Here is an 18,789-nt window from a genome sequence, read left to right as displayed (position 1 = left end):
CAAGCCTCGGCCGCTAACCAGCTCCCGGGTGGTGCTGCTGGCGGCGGTGCATGGACCACACCTGGAAGAGCAAGAACTAGGACAGTACCACGCCCTGCCTGCCGGTGACAGACTCTCTTAGAGATGAGCACAGGGCCCACATTTCAGAAACTTCCTACCTGGCCAGCAGCTGACAGCCCTGGGTTTTCAAGGAAGGAGATTTACTGGGTACCCACCTCACATATGCTGCCACGCTAAGCTCCCACTACAGACGAGGTCTCTAAAAGACGGACTACACACGAGCTGGCCCAGCTGCTTAGGAATGGATCCGACCCACCCAAGGCCACTTAACCTCCCAGCCTTCAGTAGGATCAAAGAGAAGCACAGACCATTTCCTGCCTGTGGGGAGGACCCAGAATTTCATTCTCCCTCTGTGGATCCCTGTTATTGACCTTGAGCCAAATGCAGAGCTGCCTGTCTCAGCAGCAACGATGAAGGCATTCACGTGCCACCTGGCTTCTCCCAGACCCTCTCTTTCACAGGGCTGGCTCCCACACTCCAACAAGATGGGTTCAACCGTCGAAATGTCTCTGGGAGGCCGGGGGGCTCGGGGGGCTCCTGGCAGCACTGCCAGCCTCAGGGCACACCGTGAGCAATCTAGAGGGAGAGAGCCCAGGGAGGGAACGAAGCAAAACCACTGCAGGTGATAACCTGACTCTGGGACCAGGTCAGAAAGCAAAAGGTCCCAACACATGTGCAAGTACAAAGAACATGGAGGAAGGGCCAAGAGGCTGAACCCAGGTGCACCCTCTGTAGACCTTGCATCTCATGTCTTGTCACTGGGGAGGGCCTAGTGTGGGGTGGGGTCCTCTCACCAGGATGGCCCCCTTGGCCTCTCTCCACCCCAACACACCTCTCCTCTTCTGCCGGTGACTTTCCTGGACTCTACTATTTCTCCTCCCCAGCATCCATTCACCCTTCCGGTCAAACAGGACCCAGCCTTCCCTTAGGGGAAACCAGCCCCTCCAGCCACCATTCTCAGACCTTATATTCCAGGCAGGGCCCTGCCCCCAGCCCCGGGGTAGAACAGGTAACCCAGACCTGAGCCAATGGGCACATTGCACTCCCCAGAACACAGTTCTCAAGTCAAGGATGGGCTCACCCGAATTAGAGTCAACAGCTACAAGGAGAGGTTACTAGGAACGCAGAATGAGACAAGCACTCTTTCCCACTGGTTTTGACCCAGAAAGGATGCAGGTGGAAGCTGCCTCTTCCTCCTACACCACACAGAACCTGGAAATGATGGCACTGGGTCAACAGAGCAGAGAGAACACAGTCTAGTGAAATCGTCTGTGTGCTGGATCAAGCCTTACCTGAGGCAGACCCCACCTGGACCTGTCTGTCAAATGCACCCTTGAACTCCATTTTGCTCCTAATCCACTTTGAGTTGGGTCTTCTGTCATTTCCAAACTGAGTCCTGTCTGATACAGCAGCCCTTCCAACAAAGCTGACCCCATCACTCCCAGGTAGAGCGCGCCCAGGGCTCCCACAGGCTCCAGGGTAAAACCCAAAGCCTTTCACAGTGGTACCCAAAGACTCTTGATGAGCGGACCCCTCCTCTCATGGACCCAGCTGCAGCCCCGCACTTCTTCACATACCTTCTAAAGAGGTCATTCCAGACCACTCGTGTCTGTCACACCTTTGCCCCAACCGTCCCCACTGCCTGAAATGCCCTTCACTTTATATCTAGCTAACTCCACCCCGTCCCCCAGATTCATCAGGAAAGCGTTCTCTGTACATCCAGCCCCCAGGCAGAATTAGGGCCACTCCTCTGGGTTCCCACAGCTCCCCGTGCACGTCACAACGACAAGCCCTTATCCCCCATCAGGTAGTTGTGGGGTGTGCCTAACTCCCTGCCCCCGAGGAGTGCAGAGGGGCCAGGTGCTGTTCATGACCTCGTATCCTGCACAAACTCTGGCCGGTGACCAGCATTCAATCCATGGAACGAATGAATAAATGACTATAAATGTGTTTACACAGACAAAATAGAGCTGCATAGAGAATTCAGGTAAGAGACATAAAGTCACAAGAACTGGGAACAGGCTATTCTTGCCAAACATCCCACCCCCAGCCACTTAATTGGGTGGGGAAAGAGGTTCCACGAAACCTTCCATTAGCCTGGCAGTCATGAGTCACCAAGAACCCAATTGCTGCAACGTGGCCGTGCGGAGGGTGGGGACTCACGAGGAGGCATTTGGCTCTGCAATTAGGGACTTGATGGGACATGCTGCCCCAGGAGCCACATTCAAACCTCGCCTGCTGGGGCGCACATTCACACAGCCACCTGCTGCAGGCAGAGAGGCCACCCACCCATTTCTGGGAAAAAACGTCTTCTGAATACCCAAAGGTGCTTAGGTATAAACACAAAACACTGGTGCGCAGAAGCCGACGTCAAACAGATAGTTCCCTGCGCCCAGAATCAGTCCTCTTCCCCTTCGCCCGGGGTGACCAGAAAATGTGAGAACCACAGGAAAACGAAAGGTCTGTGGGAAGGAGAATAGGAAGACAGACTCCCAGTGAGCGCGGAATGTCAGGTTCACCACATAAACCACCTGGCGAGCAGAAACCAGGACACGGGAGAAGCTTGGGCTTCGCTCTCACAAAGGATGACTGATCTCTTAGGGACAAGCGCTGGTTTGGTTGGTTTTTCAGGCAGAAAGCAAGTGGGTCAGCTTATTCAAGTCCTGCGAGCACAGCAGGTGGAATCCTTGGGGCCAAAACGATGCTTCGACCCACAGAAGGCCAGGGGACATGCGCTAGCCTCTGTGGCTCCAGGCTCCCGCCCTTTGGCCCTTCCAGACACCTCCCAGTGTCTCAAGGCTTTGTCCCAGAACACAAGCCCGTCGGGTCGCTCCACCACCCACCGACCGTCCCAGGCCTCACTGTCTCCCCAAAGTCCAGACCCCTCCCCATGGCACCCGCCCCACCATCCACTGAGGGAGGAGTCTGCCCCCCACGCCTTGCTCAGGCTCTGCCCCCTCCAACAGCATCACATCCGGCAGCTGTGCCAGGTGGCCCAACACGCTGCACTTTCAAAGTCCGCTACAAACGTCCTCTCATTCATGCTCTGTTCAGAAGGCATCTGTCATTCCTCCGAATCCCCCAGGCCCAGCGTCGGTGCTGGTGTTCACAGAATAGTGGGGCGGGTGGAGGCTTTGGGGGTTCATCACAGACTGGCCATGTGACCTTGGGCGTATGCTTTAATTCCTTCCATCTTTTACCGTCTCTCCACTGCGGGCAGTTGGGGGGAGGGGATAATAACCAGACCTCATCCTGAGGTTGTCATGACAACTAATTTAACAAGATGGTGTGCATGAGAGCTGAATTAGTCAGCTGAGCGATAATGTTGGGTCTGTCCTCCCCTTCTCGCGCTGTCACAGCACCTGCTCTGGGTTACCGAGCGCACTTAGCATCATACAGAGCAATCCGTTCAACAAGTTCACCCAGCGAACCACACAAGGGTGCCAGGTCTGGCCGTGAACTCACAGACAGCCCAACTGCCCAGAGTTTACTATCTTGGAGGCTGTGTGGATATCTCACTGCTGGATGATAAACTCCTAGAGGGCAGAGGTCAAATCCAAGCACCCCTGAGCCCCAGGGAGGGCCCAGCACACAGAGGAGACCCCACAAATGTGTGCTGGCCCACATGAGACAGAAAAAGACCAAATTCTGAAAGCCTCAGTTATCTGCCAGCTTCGAGGCGTGGAACGGCCACAGCAAGTAACTGTTCAGATGACTTGAGGGGCCACGTACCCCCAGGTCACCAATCCTCAAAGAATCCAGACATTGAAATATCCACTTCACTGTAAAGCACGCATGATCTAATCTCGAAGATTCTGAATTTACTGCTCAGGCATCACCACGACATCTTTACACAGTCGCTGAGCATTGAAAACAAACACTAATTAGACTGAATCATAACAGAACGTCAACTCTACAGAAAGCATTGGGATGGCAATTGGGCAGTGCCAGCAATACAGCTCGACCCCCACGCCAGCTCTGAAACATGCAAAGTGCCTCCCAAAGTCCACTAGCAGCGAGCCAGGGCCAGCTGCCATCAACAGTGACGGGTGACCAGGAGAAGAAAGCCGCAGAGCCTGTGGAGGCTCAGAAATACTGAGCAAGTGACTCAAGTGAAATTAAAATGCAGCAGCACATCAGAGGCAATGGCCAGCCCAGCAGGCCCATCCGGCAAGTGTGCCCATCTGAGCAGGTGTAAGACGCTGGTTTCCCAAGGGACCACGAGCTCTGCCACCATTTAGTGTGCGTTCTTTGGCAGCTCTCGGGCACATGTTCAACTATCTCCACTCCTATGGTGAACAGCTGGAGCCACATCCCTGAAGCCAGCTTCCCCTGACCCCCAAAAGGGCCATCCTGTTTTGCTTCCCGTTTTCTCCATCCCCCCCTTAGCTCAAGGGCCTGGCCACCAGTCCATCCTGGCCAAACTCACGCTAATCTGATGGCAGATCCTCTGAGGGCAGATCCTCTGTTTCCCTGATTTGGGGGATGGTGCATTTGTCACCTTTCTACAAATCAATGGTGCTGGTGATTTGCGAGGATGTGAAAGAGATTTCAATCAGTGGCCATGAAAATCTGTCAGTAGTTAGTGATAAGGGGGAAAAGGGGCTAGGGGACACAGCGGGTGGGGCAGGAGGTGAAACCCCTGAGAAACTCAGAATTACCCCCAAAGGGACGCTGACATCTCCCCTTGCGCTTGGTGGCGTAGTCACTGCCCCTCGGGCTGTCCCCCAAGGCAGGAGGCGGTAACAACATCCGAAATCTGCTGATCATTCCCCGCAGGAGGACGAGCCCAGTGAGGTTAACACACTGTGAGAGCTTGTTTAATAAAGAGAAGGCAGAACTGCTGGTGGAAAGAATGAGCCTGGAGAAGCAAGTTCCACTGGTCCCTGTGATGCAAACCTACATTAATTAATCTGATCAGTAACACCCCATCGTACCCAGGGAAGTCCAGATTGTGCTCTGCTGAGAAGATAAGAAGATTAAATCATTAAGTCATTAAAAAGAAAGGAAAAAAAAATTAAAAAGACTACATGCACCAGCTACAGAAATGCTCAGTTTGGAGAGAACGTGGGAAGAGGCGTGCAGAAAATGCCGGAAGGACGGTGCCCTCTAGTGGCCCATCTTTACCTGTACAAGTGAGACAAGACAACCTGCATAGGTTTGTTTCATCTAAAGAGTCCACCTGGCTGGGCAGATGGGCACCTTCCAAAAAGCAGGTGGCTCTTTGGGGGGGGGGTGTCCCGGTGCTGGTGGTTCTGTTACCAGCTGAGACACTAAGGGCCTCAGGTGGCATTTCTGCTGGCCTGCGCAGGCACAGACAGCTCCGCCCGTCCTGAATGGAGCAGCACTCAGGCAACAAAGGTGAAAGACTTTCACAACCCACGGGGTTCCCGAAGGTGGGGCCTTTTGGAGGGAAAGCCCCAAAGGGATGTCTGGGAGCCAGAGATGCGTGGAGAGCCCCTCCCCGCCATCCCAAATGAAGTCAGGTTCCCACGGCTCCCTGTTTAGTTTTGTTCCTTTCAAGCATTATCACAGGTTGAGGCACGTGCGTGCATATATGTTACAGGATTCACGTCCGTGGCACTCTGTAGGGGCACATGCTCAGCCTAACCCATCTCCTCAGCACAGGGCCTGGTCCAGAGGAGGCACTGAATGACACTTGGTGAGTTAATGGTGAACGAACGAATGACGTTTCAGGACGCCACCATTCCTCTCTGATATTTGTCTTTGGGACTCATAGGAGCTATTTTCTACCCTTTCTCTTAGGGTCTCTACGGCATGCTGGATAATGTCCCCCTGTCCCTTAAAATGTCCATGTCCTAATCCAGGGAATCTGTGCCCTTCCAAGGCAAAAGGGACTTTGCAATGTGATTAAGTTAAGAGCCTTGATTGAGATGGGAGGTTATCTGGGATTAGCCAGTGGGCCTAACGTCATCCTTACAAAATGGACGCAGACACATCAGAGAGAGAAAAAGGCAATGCGACAATGACAACAGAAAGACTGAAAGATGTAACGCTGTGGGTTTTGAAGATGGAGGAAGGGGCCCTCAGCCAAGGAATGCGGGCCCCCTTCTAGAAGCTGGAAAAGTCAAGGAAATGGATTCTCCCCGAGAGCCTCCGGAAAGAATTGGCCGTGCCCACACCTGGATTTTAGGACTGCTGCCCTCCAGGACGCTAAGATAAGGTGTGTTGTTTCAGGCACTAAAGCTACGGTTACAGGCCACGGGAAACTAATACAACCTCAAGACAGCCGCAGCGACTCCCTGTCGTCTCAAAAGGCCCGGAACATTCCTTAGCCGCACCTGTTTCCCTGAGCACCTACCCTGCACCAGCCACCACGTGAAACTCCGTGACACAACTGTTATTGAAACAGGCATGGCTTCAGTTACGCGAGCAGAACAAACACAAAACATGCACGAGGGATGAATTCAACCAATACAATGTATAAAATCCCAACTGTCCCCAAGTGTCGCAGGTCACTCTCACACGACAATGATGCCCGAGGAGCTTGGCTTCTAAGGGTAAGTCCACTAAAATGTACAATATTATATGTAAAAAGAGCAAGATGGCCTCACGGTCAGCAAGAGCTGAAGTCGTGTCTCCAGCGGGGGCTTCTCAGAGCCTCGGGCGGGCAGACTACGTGGGGGTCACACCACCCACCCCCTCCCCCGCCCTCCTCGGCCTGGCACCTGAATGGGCTCACGCACAGGAGCCCGGGGTGTGCTAACCGCTTGACCTTCCGGCCACAGCTGTGCCCACAACCTCTCCAGGGTCCTAAACTTTTGTCCCCAAAACACGTGACGTGGATGTCTTCTCCATCCTATCACTGTCCTTCCAGGGGTGGGCCCAACAGGTCCTCAGGGAGCAGCCCGGCCACTGTCAAATTCGTGCAAGGATTAGAAGTACAGGAGGACCTTAGCTTTTGAATGTCTTCGTTAACGGACATTTTGGTTTACGAATGCTATAAGCTTTATGGATCTATGGTTTCGTTAGATAGTAAAATTCAAGCTAAGTTTGCAGTTTTAAGGGTTAATTTTAAAGGTCTGGAATGGATTAATCCATTTGCATTACTTCCTATGGGGAAACCGTGCCTCGGTTTTCGAACGTTTCAGAACTCGAACGGTCTTCCGGAACGGATTACGTTTGAAAACCGAGGTACCACTGTAGCTCTTTCTCAAGGTCATTATTCAAGTCACTAAAAACAGTACATCCCAGCACAGACATCAGTGGTGGCCGGGCCTGTGGTTCCAGGCGGGCCCGTCTACAGTACACCCGGTACCAGGAATACGAGCAAGGTGAACAGGCAGAGCGCAGAGGTTTTCAGGGCAGTGACAGTGCTCTGTGTGACACTGTGACGGTGGATTCACGTTTGTCCAAAGCCACAGAATGCACAACACCAAGAGTGAACCCTAATGGACGCGAGGGACTCTGCGTGATGACAGCCTGTCAGTGGTCACCGATTGATAAAAAGGAGCCACTCTGGCGGGGGACAATGACAGTGGGAGGCTGTGTGGGGGCCCGGGGGACGTGGGCAGTCTCTGAGCCTCCCCTCAGCACTGCTGTGAACCTAGTATGCTCTAAAACGCAGAGTCTTTATTTTTTAAATAGACTTTAAATAGAACAGGGGTCCCCTTCCGGGTCACGGGGTGTGTAGGTGTGCTGGTATGTGCGTGTGTGTGCATGTGCGTGTTCCAGACAGATCCCAGGCACCCATGTCCCCAGGGCCAGGGCAGAAAGGTAGGTGGTTGCCAGTGACCTTCTCTTCCCTTGCTGTCCCACTCCTGGGGGGCGGGGCCTGAGGACGCGTATCCGGGGCGGCAGCCTCCTCCTGGCTCAGTGGTTCTCTGCCAGGGACAACTCTGCCCTCCAGGGGACGTGTGCCAGTGTCGGGAGAAAGTCTTGGTTGTCACAACTAGAGACAGAAGTTGCTCCTGGCACCTACATCTGGAATATGGCTCAACACCCTGCAGGGCCCAGGACGGCCCCACCTCATAGGGTCGTCATGTGGCTTAAACGCCATCCAAGCTGTCCGGTGCTCTGCAAACTATAAGTGCTAAGTTCACGTGCAGTGTGGGCACCCTTCAGCCTCCAGGACTAAGGTGGGCAGGGCCCTGGCCTCCAGACCCTTCAGGAGAAAGGGGCCGGCTGCCACCTAGCCCCCCCACCTCCAGCCCCCAGGGAGTCTCCTTGGCATAGAGGGACAGCCAGGACTCCTCTGTCCCTCTGCTTTCTCACCCAGTTTGGACATGAAGTGGGGGCCCGAAGGCAGAAGTAACTGTGCAGCTGCATCCAATCCATCCATCTTTGTTATCATGCTGTGTGCCTGGCACAGGGCCATACTCTAATTGCCCACACACCCACGCGGCCTGGCCAGGGCTGCAGCAGGCAGCTGAGAGGGCATGGGGAAGAGATGGTGAGTAATGCCCATTGCTCTCTCATCCCTCCCCACTTCCTCCATCGGAGACAAGGTGCTAGCAAGCCAGCATCAGCCTGCCCTGTCCTCGCTCTCTGGGGCTCCAAGAAGCTCAGCCACTTGCCTGAAGCCCTGGCCTCCCATCTCTGGTTGTGCTGGCAACCGGGCACCCTCCTTCCCCAAGGAAGTCAGTGGCCTCCAGCAGGGTGAGTGCTCTGGGCACTGGTGACAGCTCTGGGGGCCAGGCAGGGACGGCCAGACCAGCCAAGTGTGCTGCCAACATTCTGTGTGGCCGGACAGCTGCTCCTCGGAGGCTGCTGTGACCCTAGCCCCGGGTCACAGTCCCCAGGGACCTTCAGCTCTGCTCACCGAGGCAGCTGTGTGGGCAACAGGATGGATCGTGGGCCCAAAACATTGGGGTTTATTCCAACGCAGCCAGGCTTGTTTCTGTCCAATTGCAGAAGACACGTCCTGGCTTTAGGGGACCGGCCCCTTCTCATGCTCCCAGAGAACCCTTCCAGGACACACACCTCAAAGTCCCCTGGGTGACTAGGACAGCACCCCTTCCTTCGTGCCCTGAAGCCATCCCACTCTGTTATTATTTTACATTTTAAATAACTGTTTGTCTCCAGCTTGAACAGATACTCCCTGAGTACAGGGTCCTTTCTCTGTACCTGCAAAGCCCAGCACAGGGCATGGCACACAGTAGGCACTCAACAGAATGACGGAGTGAAATGGGCATCATAACTACACCTCTGGGTCATGGATTCAATAAGAGAACATGTGAAATGGCCAACCCCAGGGTCAACCGGACAGAGGAGGCCCTCAACAAACGCTTGTCAAATAAGCTTTGTGGGCCTACTACGTGCGGCTGGTCACCTGCAGGTCTGGAGGGGAAGGAGCCGGGTGATCACCCCACAGCCTGCTGGGGCCACCTGCTTCCTCCTTTCAGAGAGAGACCCCCCCACACACAGGCCTCCTCTGTGCCTTCTATAAGCAACGAATGTGTCTCTTCAAGTGTATCCCAAATTTCAAAGGCCGATCCTGCCTCCCCAGCTGCACAGAAACATGCGCGTTTGGAGAAAATACCTGAAAGGCCACATTTCACATTGGGTCCCCTTTATTTATAGTTGCTGTTTGAGAGGTTTAAGGGTCGGGGGTGGGGGAAAATAGGTATAGCTAGACTAATTCACTTTTAACTTTAAATTTCCTCCACATAGTAAAAGAAGTCAGGCTTTTCATATGCATTTTATCATATAACCCTGATGAGATTTGCCTCAGTTTGCATCTGCTCACTCACTCCTCCGATAGCCACTGAGTGGACGTCCACTAAAGTCAGGCTTGATGCCAGGAGGGCTGGGCGAGGACTCAGACACAGGCCAGACCCCAAGGGCCTCAGCGTCCAGGAGACAAATAATGGAGGGATGTGAGAATGCTGGGGACCTAAGAGGGAAAGAGTGGCAGTCCAGGCAGGCTTCCTGGAGGAGGCAACTTTGGACTCAAGTCTTCAACCTGACCTTCAGGGAGGAGGGAGAGGGTGCCAAATCCCCACCCTCACACTCCTGGCGGGTAGGAGAAGTGTGTCTTTTCGGTCTGGGTCATTCTGTCTGGGTCATTCTGTAGCAGGAGGATGGCTAGTAAGCCAGGAAGAGAGAGGGCGCGCTCAAGTCCTGATCAGCAAACTGCTGGCTCTTCATTCTCAAGTTCCTTTCTCTTGTCCCACTCCACGCCCAACCTGAAAGCCCTCAACCCAGAAAGGCGGTGAGGGATGGCCTTCATGGTGGGGACAGAGACTGCTGGACGAATGCCATGGCGGAAGGAAGTCTGACTCATACTGAGGGGCGTGCCTGCCCCATATCCTCTGACATGCGCTCACTCAGGCTCCTGACAGCCAGGGTCAGGGGTGCAAGTACAGACCTGGGAATAGAGGCTCAGCACACAGGTGACTTGCCCAAGAGGCAGTGAATCGTGACATTGATATTGGAACCGAGTCTACCCGACTGCAAAGTCCTCTCCAGACAAGAGAATAAACATGGGGCAGTGGCGGACATCTAAGAACTCTTAGAAAGCTCTTACAGTCTCGGGTGCCTGTGGGTAGGTGAAGCGGTCAGGCGGGAGGAGAGAGGAGTGAGGAGGGAGGCAGACACAGCCGCAGTTGGCAGTGACACAGGAGAGGTGGCAGCAGATGCTTGGCTTTCCTGGGTGCGTGCTTTGGGCCAGGCGTGGACGGCCGCGCGGCCCTCAATGCAGCCAGTGGCCATCTGGCTTCACCGATAAGAAAAATAAAGCTCAGGGAAGTTAAGCAATGCGCCTAAGGCCCCACGACAAGTAAGAAATGAAGCCAGGACTTGTATGCTGCCTGTCCTACTGAGTGGGCATCTGGAATAAACACACAGTCATTAACCTGAACCCAATCGTACCTTCCATGCCCTCCTACGCAGCAGACGTCAAGCCTGCAAAGGAGCTGACAAACACACTGGTGAAGAGAGCTATCCCAGAGAAGTCCTCTGGTGCAAAAGATGACCAACGGGCTGGGGGTGGGGGCAGGTGGCCACAGGGCCACAGTGGAGGGGCGCTCTCAGCTCAGGTCCCCAAGCTTTCAGAGCCTGGGGACGCCTTTTCTAATAGATCTTCGGAGAAAACACAGTTGGCACAGCTTTTAAATTAATTTTCCAACAGGACCTGGCAAACAGCAGTATATATATATGAGCAAGATACCTATTTATTTGGTCCCCATCAACATTTCCCCAAGTGAGGTCCACAGACGTGGGTCTTCATGAATTAAGCCAGGGTTGAGGAAGTAGAGGAAATATTCGGTGAAGCAGAGCTAAACGGATGTCTTTTTCTGCAGGACTTCTCAGGGTCTTAACTATGCTCTTGTACCTTGTGACTCTCCCAGCGGATGGGTACAGAACTCAGTAATCAGCCCCTCAGTTAGAGAGAGCAAGAGGAACAAAGTCCATCACAGCCCCCAGAGGGCGGGCAGGCAGGGTCCGTCTCTCCACGAGTGCCCAGCCCTTTCTTCCTCACCATCTCCTCTGCCCTGCACCGGAAGGGCACTTGGCCTGGTTCAATCACTTTCCGCCTTTATTGGAAGGTCTATTGTCTCTGAAGAGCTGCCTCAGACAGTGAGCTAAGAGCCTCCTGCACTCAATTTCCTTAAGCCCCTCCTTCAACGGCTGATTTCTCCTCTGGAAATGTCCCTACACTCGCCTACAAAACGCCTGCTCGAAAGAATGTGAATGATCAAGGCAAAAATCAGCCTGTGACCGACCACTTGAGAGAAGGGCTCCTCTCTTGGTCACCTGTGGAGCTCGTACCAGTGTCCCTTTCTGCAAGGACATATCAGGCAGAGCACAGAAAAAAAGTGTGTGCGCTTTATTCTGCCAGATGGGGAAGAGCATTTGTTGCAAGATTTCTCAGTGTCAGAACCACAGGAACATTCAAATAACCACCATCTCACTCAGTCTCGCAGCAGGTCCCCAGGAGATGGGGAGGTTCAGAGCTCCAATAAACCCCTGACTCCCATTCCCATTTGCTGTGTGACCTTGGGCAGGTTAGTTAGCCTCTCTGGGCTCCGGTTTCCTCAGCTGCAAAATAAGTTGTTATGACGATTGCACAAAACAGAGCATATTAAGAGATTGGGACAGTCCCTGCAGCCTAGAAAGCTCAGTACACATCACCTGTGCCACTGTCCCCATTTCACAGGTGGGGAAACCGAGCATCAGAGTGACTGCCAACCGCCACAACTGTGCTAAGAACGGCAAAGCTCCTTCCACTGACTACTGCCTCCTGAAGAAAAGAGAGAATGAATGTCCTGTCCAGCGGTAACACGAAGAGCTGGATACTGGCCCAGACAGCCAGGGACAAGGGGAAGACAGAACCAGAAGATGTTTCAAGAGACACCCATCACCTCAGATAAATACCCCGAAACAAATCTCAATTGTAACTTTATCCTGAAGACGTTCTAAACACCGTTCTTTTAGGACCGAAGATCCACATGACCCACCAGACTGACGGAAGCTTCCCAACATGCTTCACTCCACAAATCAGGTGCCCGTCCAAAGGCTCACCCTTTCCCATTGTCCTGACACCAACGTCCTCGTCACCTTCCTGGGAAAACTCAAATGGGGTCTAAAGCCAGCCAGGGTCTAAACAACCTGCTTCCATAATACAGAGAAGAAGTAAGTGTGGGCCCAGGTTTAGCTTTTACCGAAAACAATGAGGAGGAAAATGGGGGGTACTCACTGGAGAAGAGGGTGAGGCTGGCGGAGGCGTTAGAAATGCAGACAAGGTGAGGCAGGGGACTCAGCCAGGACACAGGACACACGCCGAGTGCATATATGGACACGGGCAGGGATGCCACCATGACTTGCAATTTGAGGAAAGGGCCCCTTTAGGGAGACTTTGAGGAAGGCCACACAGGATCAAACAGCCGGGGTGACCGCGGTGTTGGAAGTGATAGAAGCCTGCTAACCACAAAATATTATTCCTATCTCACTGCAACAGCTTCGTGGGCAAGCAGAGGGCTCCCCAGGAAAACAAACCCACAGGCCTAAAGAGGGCAGGAAGGGAGTGTCACTGAAGACATGTTTATTTGGCTCAGAGAAAACTCAACAATAGACTTCGGCCTCTGAGAAGCCTCATCTCAGCCTGGAGACCAGGTGACCAGATGAGGGTCCGCGAGGTGGCCCAGGTCTGGTTCTCCGTCCCAACCCTGAGCGGAGACGACATCACAAAGGGCAGGTCCACATCGTCCCACACTGTGTCTCCTGGTCAGCGGCTACTGTCAGGAGGACGGGCACTAAAGAGGAACACTTGTCACCCCGTTTCCACGACAACAGGAATCAAATACCAGAAACAAAGCCCATGGGAGGGGGCAGCGCCCCAAACTGCAGAGGCTGGCAGGTTGTTTTTGGTGCTTACCTCATGGGGTGGAGGGACCCAGGATGATCCTGGAATTGCAGGGGGGGGGGGGGTTTGCAGAGTAGAACTACACCCCCTTTTGGCCGCTGGATATATTGCCTGGTTTCAATGCAGGGCCCAGCCACCTACCAGCTGGGTGACCTGAGCAGGCAGCACCTGTCTATGCCTGGTCCCCCCACCTATAAAATGGGGTTAATAACAGTAATTGACCTCATGAGGTTGCCATGGGGATAAATGAATTTACGTGGTGCCTGGCACTAAGAAGCACGATTAGCTCTCATTTGTGATAATTATTAGCAATCGTCTAACCCCCGTTGGAAACACGTTCCCTGAAGATGACCTCTCATAGGGGTTGCTTGACTGATCAACCCGCCAGTTCCCAGTTTGCTTAAGTGGGGAGTGCGTGAGCCCCACGGAGATGCTGGCACAGAGCCCACAGCCAGGACAGCAGATGCACTGGGTGCCCGAGGAGAGGCTTCCTCAGTGGGAACAGAGCGGGGGCATTCTGTGGGCGCTCAGAGAGGAAGGCTCTCGCCTGCAGAGAACAGAATGGCTATGATCCAACCGAGACCGCCAGCTCTCCACGGAGATGGCGCCTTCAGTCTGCACACAGGGGACGGCTGGGCTGGGAGAGGGGTCTTCTCAGCACCCCCGCCTCTGCAGATACTCCCCACAACATGTGAACTGGGGATCGCATGCAGTGGCAGGCCCCAGGGCCTCGCCCAGCACCAGCCAAGTTCAAAGCCCAGCGAATGCCACGCTCCTCCTTCCACCAAGCCCCGACCAGTCCGTACAATCAATCAGACCAGGGGGAATCAAGGAAAAAATAACCTGCAAAGGCCCCTCCAGCTCTGAGCACCTTGACTCTAGGACTGGCTGTGTGATGGTTTACAGCCTCATGTCGCAAAGCCGGGACCTTCCCCAGCCCTGCAGATGAGGTATGTCCTCTTCAAGTTCACACCCATCAACCTCCGAGAGCCTCAAGATCTGAAGCTCCAGAACGTGCTTAACCACTAACCCTGGCCTCTGGGCAAGTCGGCTGGACCTTTCCTGCCCTCCCGAACTGAGCTTATTTCCGCTCTTTTCACGTCACCTCCATCCGGGCACTGTCAGTTCCAGGCCACGTCTCTCCCTCTACAAAACATGTCCAATAGGAAAGGAATCCAAGAAACCAGGGCTCGGAAGGAACAGCCACGCGCTCCAGTAAGAACCATGGTTTTGGCATGATTTTCACCAAGTGACAAGTAAGTTCTAGCTATGACCTCGGGGCCAGTGGTTTCAGAGGGAAGGAAGAGGGTGCTGATATAGCCAGTGTCACACGTATGACCCCCAGGAGGCTGAAGAGAGAGGACTATGGGTTCCCCAAACCAGCACCACCCCAGCAGCAGCCCTCCGCCCTTCCACAGCAGGGCACGAGCAGGAGGCAGGTGCCAATGCCCCTTTGAGCCTGTCTCATCAGCGATGACACCACATCCTCAGAGACCATGCCCTGGTCAACTGAACGCCCTGGACCAGGCCACGGGGAAGGCCTGGGAAGGGGACCAGAACGTGGCAGCAGACAGCAGACTGGCTCGGCCAGAGCTGGGGACTCTGAGCTGGCAGCTTTTCACATGACCTTGAGCAAGACGCCTCTCGACTCGACTGGACAGGGAGCAGCTGACTGCCGGCCCCTCGAGAGCGTGGCGCCCCTGCACAGGGCAGACCAAGGAGGAGTGAAGGGACCAAAGGCCAGCGGGAACACTGCTGGACTACCTGCCACGCGTGCCTGTGGGCAGCAGCCGGACTCTGGGGATCGCCGTGCCCCGGGGGCCTTTCCATTCCCACCACCCCTACCTGCCACCCTCTGAACCAGAACGCTGAGGGCAGGGCTCAGAGGAAACACAGTGGGCGCCAGACACGTACTTGTCGAAGCACAGCCCGCCCTCATTACGCGTGGATTCTGTATTTGTGAATTCACCTCCTCGCTAAACTTCACTGGTGACCCCCAAAGCAGTTCTCATGACACGTATGTTCCTTCGCAGACACACACAGAGGAACGAAAGATTTAAGTTGCCCACGGTGCACGTTCCCAGCTGAGGTTGACCAAAGTGACACTTCGCCTTGTTTCATTTTGTAAACCTGTGTTCTCTTCATGGTCCATTTAGTGCCAGGCAGTTTCTCATTTGTGTGCTTTTTGTTGGTGATTTCACTCTTTAAAATGGTCCTAAGCGTAGTGCTGTCTGGTGTTCCCAAGCACGAGAAGGCTGTGACGGGTCTTGTGAGGAGAAAGCGTGTGCTAGATGAGCTTCGTTCAAGCCCGAGTGACAGCGCTGGTGGCCTGAGTTCAACGTTAATGAGTCAGTGACATATATTAAACAAGGTGTCTTTAAACAGAAACAGACATGAAACAAAGTTATATATTGATCGGTTGACAAAAATGTGACCAGAGTCTACAAGAAACCCAGCCCTGAATTTCCCCTCGGGGCAGCGACTCAGTATTGGCCAATCGCTGTTTGCAGTGACGTTACAGAATAGGACATACCGTGTTTCCCCGAAAATAAGACCTGGCCAGACCATTGGCTCTAATGCATCTTTTAGAGCAAAAATTAATATAAGACCCGGCATTATATTATATTATATTATATTATACCCTGTCTTATATTAAAATAAGAACAGATCTTATATTAATTTTTGTTCCAAAAGACGCATTAGAGCTGATTGTCCAGCGAGGTCTTATTTTCAGAGAAACACAGTATACAACATTATCTTAGTTTTAGGTGCACAATATAGTGACCCGGCATTTACATCCTTAATGTGATCACCACACTAAGGCCAGTAGTCATCTGTCACCATGCAAACTTGTCACAATGTAGCACTTCTCTTCCGGAGCGACATCTAACCACAGCGCCATAGACTGGCTCAGAGAACCCAGGTCTATTCCGACTTCTCTCTAGGTCTCAGCGTCTAATCTAGTGGTGTTACCAGTGCCATTTCCCAGTTAAGTCCTACTGGTAACTCACTCTCAGCGCCAGCTCCCTCACACCTACACCTGACACATGGGGATTTCTGCGTGGACCCCTGAGCTCCCAGCCTCAACCACCTTTCTCACCACCGATTTCTTTCACTTCTGGCTCAGGCCAAGTGTCTCCTGCTCAACTATTCAAAGTTTCCTATTGGAAGCGGTTCCCCTTGCCCCAGATATGCCCCGGTGACAATCAGCCACAGGATTCTCGTGCAGGGAGCCACCTTACACTTCTGAATCCTTTCCACCTTCTCAAAACGTAAGCAAGACGGCTTCCTCTGAGGACGAGCAGAAAAAGCATTGCTGGAGAGGAAGCTGCGACCTGGGACGTCACATCCACTGCTCCATAATGCGAAGCCAGCACCGCGAGGAGACTGACAAGTGCTATTTAAAACCAACGACAGCAGTCTTTGCATCTGTTTAATGACACATCCTCTGTACCTGTCAAACAAGCTACATGAGACTTTTAAACAAGCTAAGGAGGAGATGTGTGACATCTTTTTTTTTCACCAATATAATTGACAGCACGTACATGATATTTTGAGTTCACACCGAACACCCACATTTTGTGGCAATGGCGAGCTCTTCTTAAGAGCAGGAATGGGACACTATACCAGCTCATTACATTTCCCCAGACTGACAGTGAGTGGCGTTTATCTTAAAGGACTATATATCAGAAGAAGAAAAACACTGCTGTTTATTTTATCGCTGAAATTATAAAGCAGCAGTTCATCTAAGGGGGCTTATCAGTTTGTAAGCTGTGGGCCCTGTGCAGACACAAGCTTCACAGTCCTTTTCAAATGAAAAGGAAAAGACCAATCCTTCTTGCCCCTTTTCCCTTGAAAACCAAGAGCAGTCTTCGAGACAAACCATGGCGTATGCAGAATCAAGAAAAAATATGATCAACTACGTGTTTATGATTTATCCCTGTCATTCCTTCACCAATAAAAATAACAGTAACAACAACCATAACTAACTGGTTTTAGGCACTTACTAAGCGCAGAGGACTGTGGGATAAAGAGCATCCCCCCAAAAGTCACGTCCACCCAGAAACTGTGACTGTGACCTGACTTGGAGATAGAGCCTTTGCATCGAGTTAAGATGAGGTCACACAGCGTTAGGAGGGGCACAACCAGGGTCCTTATAGGAAGAAGGACATTTGGACACAGACACACAGAGGGAGGAGGTCATGTGATGACGCGGCAGAGTGAAGTGATGTGTGTACAAGCCAAGGACACCAAGGGCCGCCAGAATCACTAGACACCAGGAAAAGGCAAGAAGGGGTCCCGCACGCCCAGCCCCGCCAGGTCCTGTGGCTGACACACTGTCAGCTGCAAAGCGGGCACTGCATTGTATGCCCTGGTCTCCTGAGCTTGGCTAAGGCAGGTGCACCCCCGAGACAGGTGTGCTCAGAGTGCTGATAAATTCAGGCTTCGGACCACGATCATGGTCACGGCCACAACTGCCCCCGTGGGTGCCCCCCGGGGGCACAGCATGCCTGCCCTCCCTGGGCGTTGCTCTCGGTGAAATCCAGCACGACTTCTTTGGTCATCTCTGGATTTTCTACAAATATACAGATAATTCCTAGCGACCGTTACTGCTGGACGGTCAGCTCAATCGTTTTAGAACAAAGGATCCCATTCTTATGGCTCGTGAAATCACTCTTCGTCCTGACAAACATTTATTGAGCATGTCACCATGGGCTATATCCTGCTTGGGACATCACATTTTTCAAAAAATAATTTACTTGGCTAATGATCACAAATGTCTAATTTAATTGACTCTTAAATGTGTTTAAATTCCCCCACAAGTGGACACTTACAAGCTGAACCTTTTTGCCAGGTTGACACAAGCAGCAAAAAAAAAAAAAAAAAAAAAAGAAAGAAAGAAAGAAAAAAAGGCGTGGAAGAGAAATGAGCACCAAGGACTCCACCGCCAGCTCTCACCCCACCATTTTTCTGAGCATGTCCCAGGTGCCATTTCTGGGCATTTTATAGAGTCACCCCACAACCTGATGCTATCGCTGTCACCTGCCTGGGAAAGCTGGCTCCCAGGGTAACTTGCCCTGGCTGGCCCAGGAGGCAGGGAGTGAGTGCTGCAGGCAGAAGGGGAAACCGGCCACCCCGCCTCAGAGTTCGTCTGCTTCCCTCACCACTTGCTCTCCTGTCTCTAAATCAAAATCGGCCAAAGGAAATCCACACATAGCCCCAGCGCTGAATCACCCTCTCCCGTGTTCCAAAGTGACAGTGCTCCTGGCGCGGGATCTGACAGCCGTGCAAAGGCGGGAGGCAGGCTGCACCACCCAGCCAGGCTGTGCCGCTGGGCAAACCCGAGACGCAGGGGATGCGCCTGGTGTAGCTCCAGGCGGATGAAGTTCAAAGTCAGACAA

At 53.0% G+C, this 18,789-nt stretch overlaps 1 protein-coding gene across 2 annotated transcripts in view; it reads right to left on the bottom strand.

Moving 5' to 3' along the window:
- PARVB (parvin beta) overlaps positions 1-18,789 on the bottom strand; it is a 90,962-nt gene that overhangs the window by 50,972 nt on the left and 21,201 nt on the right. Inside the window, exon 1 of one of the 2 annotated variants that reach the window (XM_074326522.1) lies at positions 12,722-12,901. The exons of the other annotated variant lie outside the window; for it this stretch is intronic. Coding sequence (XP_074182623.1) covers positions 12,722-12,842 — 121 coding nt within the window. The 5' untranslated portion in view covers positions 12,843-12,901. Of the gene's footprint in view, positions 1-12,721; positions 12,902-18,789 lie in introns of those variants that run through there. 2 annotated transcript variants of the gene reach the window in all.

This window comes from Rhinolophus sinicus, linkage group LG02, assembly GCF_036562045.2.
Source record: "Rhinolophus sinicus isolate RSC01 linkage group LG02, ASM3656204v1, whole genome shotgun sequence".
Taxonomy (NCBI): domain Eukaryota; kingdom Metazoa; phylum Chordata; class Mammalia; order Chiroptera; family Rhinolophidae; genus Rhinolophus; species Rhinolophus sinicus.
The sequence above is the reverse complement of the archived record's forward strand: the minus strand, read 5'-3'. Positions and strand labels throughout refer to the sequence as shown.